General features: G+C 33.8%; 1 protein-coding gene across 1 annotated transcript; it reads left to right on the top strand.

Moving 5' to 3' along the window:
• The first annotated feature begins 3,225 nt into the window (after positions 1-3,225).
• On the top strand, positions 3,226-5,454 carry LOC122297111. The gene has a single exon (XM_043107013.1). The coding sequence runs from the start codon at positions 3,830-3,832 to the stop codon at positions 5,147-5,149; it is 1,320 nt and encodes a 439-aa protein (XP_042962947.1). The 5' UTR covers positions 3,226-3,829; the 3' UTR covers positions 5,150-5,454.
• Positions 5,455-12,116: the final 6,662 nt, after the last annotated feature.

The following is a 12,116-nucleotide window of genomic DNA, read 5'->3' as shown; positions in this document are numbered from 1 at the left end:
GGGCTTTTTTTATCAGCTAGCTGATGTCTTTTGCCTTGATCCTGGGTTACAAAATGTGATATTGGAATGAGATGCAACCTAGGTAGTTATGCAATGAACCTGACTTGGCCAAACCTGTGTGAATATGGGCAAATGATAGAAAGACACGATGAGTACTCCTTGCTCTCTACATCTCCAACAGGTCAAAAGAGAGGCCAATGGGACAGCACACATTATCAGAGATTCAGAAGAGGCAGTAAAATGTCAATTTGAAAGAGTAGAAATTGAAGCCCCTTCTGCTTTTTGAATTCAACCTTTGATAAGGCTGAAAGGATGTTTTGTTGACTAAGGGTAATGAAATCAATGTTTTTGACTAAAACATAAAAACATGTCCAATCATTCACGAGGGATTCGAACTCTTTTCTTTGACAGTTTGGCCATTCCTGATTCATGATGCTTCCTTCCTCATATGGCTTTAGTCACCACCAAGCTAAATACACCTTTAATGAGCCTATTTATAGGCTTAATGTCCCTCCGCCTGGTTAAAAGAAAATGATTTGAGTCGCCAATTAAAAGTGTCTCAGATTGATTTTTTTATATTTAGCGATTAAGTAAATTTTTTTTAATGATATTGTGATTTAAAAAAAATATTTAAAAATATAAAAAAATAAATCAAAAAAATTAAAAATTATAAAATAAAAAATACACTGATTCAATTAATATTCGAGAAGAGTCTTTTGATGACTCTAACAACACCCTGATTAAAATGTTATACATGCTGCGCGCATTGAAAATAGAAATGTCTCATCACGGATACAGCATATTATATACATACACATATATATTTACATATATATATATTTAATATTTTAAACCTAAACCTGATAACTACTCTTCAAGGCTCAGCATTACGTCCTATAAGCAAATTTTCATATATAATTGTACCATATAATATTTTTCCCAATATATTTTATAATTATATTTTTATAATAATAATAGTTTTAGAAAAGTGATATTATTTTTTAAAATTATTTTATAAAAATATTTTTAATTTTAAAATATAATTATATAAAATGTTATAAAAAGTATCGCGTTTATCGTTTTCTTCCTTGATATTTTCGATGCATGCAACATGTAGGGAATGAGGCATGCATGGAAGGACATGTGGCATATGCATGCTTATCCAAACATGCATGAATGCCATGTAATAATACACATAGAAAATTAGTGTGTAAGATCAGTGGAGTCGAAATCACCAAATTATGAGAGGTTAGAAAAACAAATATTTATAATGAATTATATATAATGAGAAAGATTATTTATGATGAGAATTGATTTACTTTTATATCATTTTTTAAGTAAATAACTTACCACAAATAAATATTTTTCAGTTTTTCTTATAGTAATATATAAAGGTGGATTTATAAACAATGTTAGAAAAATAAAATGGGGAAAAAGGAATCAAATCCTAGATTAGAAATGATACTTGCAATCGTGAGTGTGTAAATACTGTGTAATTATTTAAAAAATGAATAAATATGAGATTCATATAAAAAATTAATTTTTTAATAATGAATCTTATTCTTTTTTAAAATATTTACATGATTATTCCAACTTAGAGTTTCCAACTTAGAGTTTCCAGTTCTTATTGCACACTGAGAAGTTTTGGATCACATACTGAACAGTGAGATGCGTATCAGGAAACAACTTGCTCCAAAAAGCCAAGCAAGTGGAACATTATCATAGCATTATATGGCAGAAGGAACCAATCTTTTTGCTTTATTTTTTTCAAAGAATGTTATACATTGGTTAAAACTTAAAAGGCAGTTGAATAACCAAAAAAAAAAAAAAGAAAAGGAGAAAGAAAAGTAAATTCCCTTTGAGATAGTGCAAAGATCATGGCCATCTTCGTTTTAAAACATATATCATATATATAATGGAAAAAAAATAAAATAATACCCATCATCTTTATATTCATTATAAGAAAAACGGGTTTTATGATGAATTTATTGTAATTTTAATTACGAATAGTCGTAATAAATTAATTATAAAAACTTATTTTTTTTATAGTGATTACGTATTTATTTTTATTTTTTTTTAATAAATATATAGTATAGAAATGATGAGTACAAGAATTCAATTAATTTAATAAAAATTAAAAAAAATTAAAATAAATATAGTGTGCGTAGGCAGTCAGATCGCTATGCTGAATAATAAAAACATGTTACTGATAAAGGAAAGTCATTGGCGACATGGGAAAATTATTCATGCTCTATATTTTTGTCTCATCATTCAACTTAGCTTTTGAAATTGTAAAAGGGGAAACTATTGAAGTCAAAGGAATGTCATTGACCATATTCCGTCCAAGATCACTTGTCAAAGAAATTAGTTGAAGAAGAAAAATCTTATTCTTACAAAGAGAAATATTGTAAATTCCAGTAAATTTGTAAAAAGTAATTTTATTTAATAATTCTCTTAATAAATCTCTACTTATCCAATAAATCATCCCAAGGTTCAAATATTAGACCCATCAATTATTTGAGGCTAAAAGGCAAAATTCAAGTATCTATGATGATGTACAAAAATATTGCGCGCTTGAATAATACTATTCATTATCTTAATTATTGTTATCTTCTCATCATTTTATAATATGACATCGGATGATTAGAGATTATTTATTATATTTTACTTATAAATTTATCATCTAATATCACATTAGAAGATAATAAAATTATGATAAAAAAAATGATGAATAGATGTTTGTACACTATAATAACGAATCTATAAAATGATATGAAAAATCATATGAAAATTTTGACCAATTCAATAAGATCTTCTATATTTGGATGGGGAATCTAGTGCCAATTGTCTCACCTGGCGTATTAAAGAGTGAAATCCAGGTCAAGATTGGCACAAGCTCAAGATTATAAAAAGGAACAAAAAATAAAAAAGTGGACCATAGCCTTTCAAGTGCCTTTATAATAAGCTTAAGAAATTTAAGCACTAAGTGTCACATACATGAACTTGGCCTAGATGTCTATTTATATCATACAACTAGGATGTTAGCCACCCCCAATTTGTGTCAAAAGTATCATATTATATTAAATATGCTCTTAATTTTGTTGTTATTATCTATGGAGAGAACTAAATTATAGGGTAAACGTAAAATATGTGTCAAATTGGACCCACCGAATCTTTCCATACATTGAACCAGCTAAAGCCCACATTGGCTTTCCATCTTGAACCATATGGAGTAGAGGAGACAAGATAAGTATAACCAACGTATCGTAGAACCTATAAAGAGCCACTGCCGGACTGGCTAGATATTTGCTAACTTGCTTTGTTTTCGATACAGAAGATGTTTTTCGTGAACTTGGACCCTGGATTCTCGGCTTATTTACCGGGGGTTCTGCCTGTGGCTTTTTGGGGTTGAGCAACTCGAAGATTTATTGCAGATAAGTAGCTTTGCCTTCTTTGTGAATGAATTCTTAGGATTGGTTGTTTTTGTTTGTCTCGAGTTTGTTGGGTGCTTTTATTTGCTGCTGGTTTTGGTGAATGATTTGGGTGGGTTTCTATGTGGGTATATGAAGGTTTTACATATTTTGTGGACTTTGTGATCGGTATAGAGGTTTTTGAAGTGGGTTTCGATTCTGGTTTGATCTACAGGGGAATGGGTTTGCTTGCTTGATAATTTGAATAGTCCCAGGAAGGTTGTACAAGTAAATTGAAAATGCTTTAGGAAGGAGAGTGCATGGAGTTTATACGAACTGCTTCAACAGGGTGGGAAAGGCAGATGAACTAGGGTTATTGGGTTTATGGGTCTGATTTGAATTGTTGTTGGGAACAAGCAATGGAAGGAAATTTATCACAAGGAGGTATGATTACAGGTGGCGCTTCCTATGGAGGGTTTGACTTGCAAGGATCAATGAGAGTTCATCATCAAGCACAACACCCACATACAATACATCACCATCAATCTCGAACTCGCCAAGGGACTTCCGTACATCCCTCGGTTCATGTGGGGCTTCCACTTTCAACGGGATCTATACAAAACTGCGATCAAACCATTCCAGTGGCAGATTTCAATAGTGGAGAGCGGAGCAAAAACTCAGCGAGTGATGAGGATGAGCCAGGTTTTACTGAAGAGGGTGTTGATGGTCTTAATGAAGGGAACAGAGGGAAGAAGGGATCGACGTGGCATCGTGTGAAGTGGACTGATAAGATGGTGAGGCTTTTGATTACTGCTGTTTCTTATATAGGTGAGGATGCTGCTTCAGATTGTGTTGGTGGGGGCAGAAGGAAATTTGTGGTACTACAAAAGAAGGGTAAGTGGAAATCTATCTCAAAGGTTATGGCTGACAGGGGTTATCATGTTTCCCCTCAGCAGTGTGAGGATAAATTCAATGACCTCAACAAAAGGTATAAGAGGCTTAATGATATGCTTGGGAGGGGCACTTCTTGCCAGGTTGTGGAGACCCCGGCTCTTTTGGATGTGATTGATTACCTGACAGAGAAAGAGAAGGATGATGTGCGAAAAATACTAAGCTCAAAGCAGTTATTCTATGAAGAGATGTGTTCTTACCATAATGGTAACAGATTGCATCTGCCTCATGATCCAGAATTGCAGTATGCATTACATTTGGCTCTTAGAAGTAGATATGATCATGATAACGATGAGGCAAGGAGGCACCAACTTGATGATCTAGATGAAGATGATCAAGATATGGAAACTGATGATCGTGATGACTTTGAAGAAAATCATGCTTCTCATGGGGATAACAGGGTCATATATGGAGTGTCAGGGCCAGCGAAGAAATTGAGACAAGTGCTTGCTCATGAAGATGCTAGTTTGGATTACAACAAAAGTACTTATTCTCCTTCAAAAATTGCCCAAGCTGATGTGAATCAAGCCTTGCCTGACAGCACAAGACCGGCTTGGTTACAAAAACAGTGGATTGAATCTCGTTCACTTCAGTTAGAAGAACAGAAGCTACACATTCAGGTTGAGATGTTGGAATTGGAGAAACAACAGCTCAAATGGCAGAGATTTAGCAGGAAAAGAGACCGTGAGTTGGAAAAGCTGAGGATGGAAAATGAGAGGATGAAACTTGAGAATGAACAAATGGCCCTAGAATTGAAGCGGAAAGAAATGAGTGCTGGCTTTAACTAGTTAGCTGGTCTTGTCAAACTTTGATTAGGCAATAGGTACATACTTGCTAGAGTCTCCTTCTGCTACTAGTAAGCTGCAGTTTGTTTTCGAGGGGAGTACCACATATTGGTTTGGGAAACCTTGTTAATTATGATGCTACCTTCCTATCCTTTGTAAATGTGGGATTATGACAATACCAATGGATTATTCTCATTCATTGCCTAAAACGAAATGGTATTGCCTGTAGTTGAAAAGTTATGTGGCTAGCATTTCCTGTTTTTACTTTTTAAGTTTCAATATTTAATGCTATATGTATGTTGTTGTTACTCTTCGTGCAATTCAGATGATATGTTTTTTATTTGAATAATTGTTCTCTGTGGTAACTTGAGAAGACTATAATTAAATATTTAAATTGTGGCTTTGACCTACATGCATATATAGAGGTAGGGTAATTATGGCTCCAAGGATTACTCAGTAGGACAATTATGATTGCAAGCAGGAGGTCAGGCAATAACGGATATGAGATTACCCTTTATAGATTTGACTATTGATGCACTGTCAGCCATTTATAGGGTGGAATCTTGTTTATGGATGCTGTTCTATATAATTTTGAAATTCAAACACCAATTAACACAAGGTTTACATCAATACGCCAACGTGCCATTGTCAGATTATAGACCATACTAGTTGTTCTGGGTTGGGTGTGCAGTGTTATGCTTGTTATGCATACTAATGACAACACTTGCCCGCACATTGCTGGTTAGCTCGAGACCACTGTTCTCATTTAGCGTGTGCTTCTCTATGAAATATTGCAACTTCTTCCTTTATGAAACTGTATAGAGTACCAAACTAATTACACCCTTCTCCTGAAATGTCATCATCTAGGCTCTCTCTCTCTCTCTCTCTCTCTCTCTCTCACACACACACACACACACAGATGCGCACGTGTGCATATATGAATAATCATTCTCAGCATTCAAGTTGTCTCTATGAAGCATGCTCCTTGGAGCTTAACTCTTTGGCCATTTGAACTTGTTTGTTGATTAACAGTTTATCTATCCACACTTGTCTTATAAATAAAACTTGGCTTGTAACATCTCCATCAGTTCTAACATGGGTATTAAGCTAGAAATCACATGCACTTCTTATCTATCCTAGTATCCTGCATTTGTTTTATATCCAAATTGGACAAACAAAAGAAAATGGGAAGAAATTGTAAATAGATAGTTGCTCTTGATTTTGAAAGTGAAAACTGCAGCTCAATAATTGGATAAAGCTACATTTTGCAAATGGTCTGTAATGGATTTAGTAAATGATCAAATATCTGGCGATGCGTTTTGTGGGGTAGATGATGTGCAAACTCATAGGCCCCTTGTTTGGATGTTGAGATGAGATGAAAAATCTGTGAATAGTAGTGAAATGGTTTGTGAACAGTAGTAAGATGGTTTGAGTTAAGATGTTTTATGGGATTTTAGAAAAAGAGAGAAAAATTAAATTAAAATATTATAAAATTAAAATATTGTTAGAATAAAATTTTTTAATATAATTATTGTTTTGGGATTTGAAAAAGTTGACTTGTTTTTTGTGTTTGTTTGGAAGTTTGGAAAATTTGTAATGATTAGATAATAATTAAATGAAAAAGTTGTAGATTTGAAATTGAAAAGTGTTTGTGCTTAAGTGATATTTACCTACCTATAAAAAAAAAAGTGATATTTGAGATGAGATGTCATCTCGACATCCAAAGGGCCCTAGTAGACTCTGTCCACTGTTTGTAAACCTGCTATTTGACAGGATTTTATGAAAAGATTATTATTTTCTAAATCTAGCTAGAATCTAACTCTGAAGTGACCTAGGTTGTTTATGTCGTTCAACATGACAGGTAGCTGAATATAGGAATGGTTTTTTTTTGTGAGGTGGGGACTGTGGTTAAGAAGCGAGCGCACTAGGCTGGAGTGGGACTTATACTTACTTCAGATAATTCTTTTTTTCTCCCATTTATTTGTTTGAAAAAGAAATGTATTGCACTTGGATTTTTTTCTTACCGGTAGAAGTTATTTTCCAAGGACTTATACTTGACTTCTCTTCAAACTTCTCTTTGTAGCTGGAGGAGGGGAGGAGGTGTTAAAGTTAATTCAAGTATACTAGGGGTTTGACTGATCATTGACCCGGAGTTTGTTTTATTACAAACTGCAAACCCCCCCACCCTCACATCTTAACATCCATTGCTGCTGCTGTCCTATGATTGTGACTGTATATCCTATGGTTTCCGCATTCTGAGTAATTCCTTGTAGCAAATTGTAGCTGAATTACATAGTTGCCACCATGCTACCACTTGAGAGAGACATTGAATTGGTGTTAAATGGAAAATACCCTCGTTTAGTTGCCGCCATGCATGAGATGCCAACTTGTCCCCTGACTGGTGCTTTTATTACATTTTGTTTTCATTGGGCAGGGGGTGGGGTTTGGTGAAGATGGTTTGCTTCTGAATATGCTATTAGTAAAATAATTAGAATTGAGTAAATCCCTTATACTTGTATTGATAAAAAAGAAAGCAAATATTTGGCTTAGTCCTCTTCTGCTGAGAGTGGTGGTCCTGTCAACAACTTATGATTGAATGGGTCCTGTCAACAAACTTATTACATCAATTTTATGTAATAACAGGTAAACCTGGGCTCAATAGTTATCAAAGTCTACAATTCAAGGAGAAATATTTGATTGGATGTGAAATAGGTTTCTCTCCCTGATATATTGTAGACCTGATGTTATGAAGTGAAAGGAAGTTAGGATCCAAACAAGTAGAAAACTAAAAGATTAGCCATCTCTGGATACTTCTGAATAGCCGACATAAGCATTTAATGATTACATGTGTATTGGTTTTTTTGTATGTTTACTCACGGATATGAACTGTAATATGCAGCTGTCACTTAATTCATAGACTACAAAAGTTGGTCTGCGGTTGATCAACTTTAAGTTTTGAGTAATTAGAGTTGTTATTCAGTAGGATTTAATATTTATTGATCCTGTGCAAACTAAAAGTATTATAATCCCATCAGACAGGCATATATGCCTGTAGCCTTAAGCAGCAAACCGACTTCCCCAGAATGATGTTGTTAAATGAAACGTGAAATAGTCTCATTAATTACATCTTGAATTTGAATATCCACGTATGTTGGCACTCTTATGCTATTTGATGTCTTCATTTAATCCCATTTCTATTTTCACTGGTTAGGAAAAAAATGTATTATTGATAGCTATTAACTGACATTTTATGTTAAACATTGTTGGTTCTTCAAGATTGGACCATTAGAGGAGTGTGAAAGGGAAGACTCTGGTACCCTTTTGTCTCATAATCTGTGTTTCTTTAGTTTCAATTCTTGTAATGTAATTGCCTACTGTTCTAAAGTTCCATAAGATATGCATTCTGCTTATTACTAATCTTAGGACTTAATGTTTGGTTAAATATTTGAAGGGATTCATATTGGTAGTGAGTGATTCAGGTTCTTCACTGCTCGGAGACTCGTGTCTAGTTCTGTCACCAGTTGATATGACATAGAATAAGTGTCAATCTTGCCCAGTGAGGCATGTTTTCAAGATGAAAAATGATATTTGCAGCTCTAAGGTGTGCACGTCTCTCGTACTTCCTTTGAAAAAAGTAGGTAAGATTTACATGAGAAAATCATTTTTTTTAATGAAGAATCTCATTTTAAAAAAAAAAAAAATAGTGCTCGGGACTTGTACAGTCTAAAACTGTATCTAGCATTACTCTTTTCAGGTCCCTCTATCTTGATTACAAATGACTTCAACAGGATCAAGATTACCCTGCTTGTTTTCTGCATGCAGCTACAGACCACGGTTCATTATCCTGTTAAGGGTCACTACCCTAGCATTTACTTACAAAATAACTTGAGTAGTTGGGTTTAAGGGTAGCATTAGTTTCCATAATTGAAGTAGGATTACAGTCTTGTCCACGTGGGCCGTTTGGAAGATAGCACACAAGGTGTAACAGAACACACTTGCAAAACTTTATTGGCAAAAGCCTTATATCCCGTTACCCATTTTAAGAGTCTTAACATCAGAGAAGTGGACAGAAGTTAACAGTGGGAAAAAAGGGAAAAAAAGAGGAAAGTAGAGAAGTGGACGTGAGAGGAACGTGGTTTTTTGTTACCACGCACACTTTCTTCCCCCATTGTAAGTTTTTGTTTTTGGCACATGGGGGCCTCCCCACCCTCCTTTGTTCATTGCGGTCTTTTTTTTTTTTTTAATGCGTTCTTTTGCCCCACATGAGGGGTCCTCTTCACATTAACCGACCGTTCTAAAAATTGAAAAAAAAAAAAACAATATGTTTTTATTGACATCGGGTGTCTGAAAACAACGTCCTGACTAATAAAAGAAGAATATAGATTTTCGACAATGAATTCTCTAAGTTGGATAGCTTATAGAAATTGTTTATATCTAAATAGATTTGAGCCTTAAATTTGAGAGAGCATATCTCTAAGTTCAATGCATTTACCACTGGATCCAATCCTAAAAATTACAAATACATATTAATATAGAACTTTGTCACATCAAATATTATAAATAGTGTGTTTACATACCGAATTATAAATGGTTACTTAAATTATCCCTCGGGATCGTTTACATCTTTACCACGTGTGACATCGTTTTGTGTGCGCACATGCTTCCATGTTCCAATGATGTACTACTTAAGTGGCATTTTGCCATGGTAGGCAAGCTCTGAGAGGCTTTAAAAATAAACATTATTACTAGCAAAATCTATGCACGTGGTTATGGTTGCTTGCAATTCACTCCCAAATATATATATATATATATATATTGTTGTAATTAATTTACTCCAAGGTAAGGTTTATGTTATACGTACGGTGGAAGGATTCTTGCAAGAAAAATAAAATAAATAAAGATGGGTTAAATCAGCAAGTATGGAAGGTTCTATCTACCCTTAAGTGTAGAAAACAAGGAAGGAATTATTAGAGAAAATTAAAATTCTTGTGATGTCTATATATTATATATTCGCACTTCTATTTATATGTTCGAGAAATGGAAAATATTCTAAATATAAAAAAATTACATAAAAATAATATTATAAATTGATATAATTTGATATAATTTGTCATATAATATATTTTTATTATAAAATAAATATAACGGATCAGATAAAATTATATCAATTTATGAGATTATTTTTCATATATATATATTTTTTTATAAATATTGCAGTATTGATCATCGAAAAGTCGTATTTTTTGTTGCGAAATATAAGGAGGAAAAGTGCAACAAGTCAGAAAAAGCGACTAATCGCATGATGTTATGTGGGAGCACAGGAGTATTTTGTAACATTAGTTAAGCTTTTGTTGATGGGTCACATTCAAGTACTTGCCATAAGGATAGAAAATTACAAAAAATATAAAAAAAAAATGAAAAACAAAAATCAATTTTAGGGGAGAAGGGAATCAAATTGGTGGGCTGCTTAGCTGGTGACAGATAAATGAAAGGGTTAATCCACATGGTAGACAAGATGGAAGTGTACATTCACATCAATTGCCCACCCATGTGAAAATAAAACCTTTTTTTTTGTCTACACATGCAAACTTTTTCCATATGGACCTGTAAAATTAAAAAGGTAGTCATGAGCTATGCACCTCCACATCTTGTTACATACTTATTAAATGTGTGCATGCATGATATGTATATATATTTTCTCTTTTCCATCCACCAAGTATTTCTTTTTAAAAAAAAGTTCTCTTTTTTATAACATATTCTATTTGGGTCCATTCATTTTGGATTGATCAAGTTTGCAGTTACACAGCTAGCACACATGGTCATGACCATAATATGGCATGGCATGCAGTGTATCGGCAAATGGCACAGATCTTGTGCGGATGCAAAGTTGGCTGTTTGGCTCACATTATGAGTAGATAAGATTCCAGTTTTATGGAAGTACAAAGGGACCAGTGGCTTTCTATAATTATATATAATAAAAATAAACAAATAAATCAACCCAATATGTATAGATCCCAATATATATACTGTTAATTAAGGTAAAAATGAAACCATGTTTTGACTCTCCTCTAATTTTAATAAATGTCACAATATATACTAAGAATTCATTTATTTCATATATCTTTTTGAGAAATAATGGATCTCATCGTTAAAAAGTAAATTTGTTCACGTGAATCTCAAATTTATTTACTTTCTTTTAATTTATACGCCCGAGAAACTGCACAAATCATGATGTCTATTGCTTTAAAACTCTTTTTTGTTCCGTAGCAATTGGGAAGATTTTCAAAGTTTGGAGACTGGAGAGTACTTTCACTTAATTCGTACTTAGAACACAAAACAACACTGTGGGCAGGTTTTCTTTTATTAATTCCTTGGCCGCTTCGAGACGAATTAGCTACAGACAGGAGCGAGCGGGCTAGGGTTTGATAATAAAAACCATTGACATTTACTGTATTTCAAACAACAAAGACTTTGATGATCACTCGGCCATCAGTATCAAGGAATCCATCACTGTTGCATGCATTAGTTTTCTTGGTGGGTCTCCAGACTTTCTGCAGATATTATGATTTCCTCCCTTCTAATTAGTCTGTATGATACATCAAAGGGGTCCCCCATTTTGTTGTCAACTTGACGTATATAATATCTCATCTTTTATGAAATTCTCAAACCTACCAATATATACTAAACTACCATCCGAGACTACTTTGTATAATGATATCATATCATGCCAGCCTGCTCCACACAGAGAGATAGAGATTGAGATTGAGAGATTTACAGCAGCAGTAGCTGTTAGGCTGTAAATTCCAAGTAGTGGGGGATAGTGGGAAAAGCATCTGTTCCAGCAATTGTTTGTGAAGTTCTACAAGCATCTCTCTCTCTCTCTCTCTCTCTCTCTCTCTCTCTCTCTCTCTCTCTCTCTCTCTCTCCACATTGGTGTATGTATATGTGTGCGTATATAGATATAAAAAAT

Source organism: Carya illinoinensis, chromosome 15 (genome assembly GCF_018687715.1).
Source record: "Carya illinoinensis cultivar Pawnee chromosome 15, C.illinoinensisPawnee_v1, whole genome shotgun sequence".
NCBI classification, from domain to species: domain Eukaryota; kingdom Viridiplantae; phylum Streptophyta; class Magnoliopsida; order Fagales; family Juglandaceae; genus Carya; species Carya illinoinensis.
This window is presented reverse-complemented; position numbering and strand designations above follow the sequence as displayed.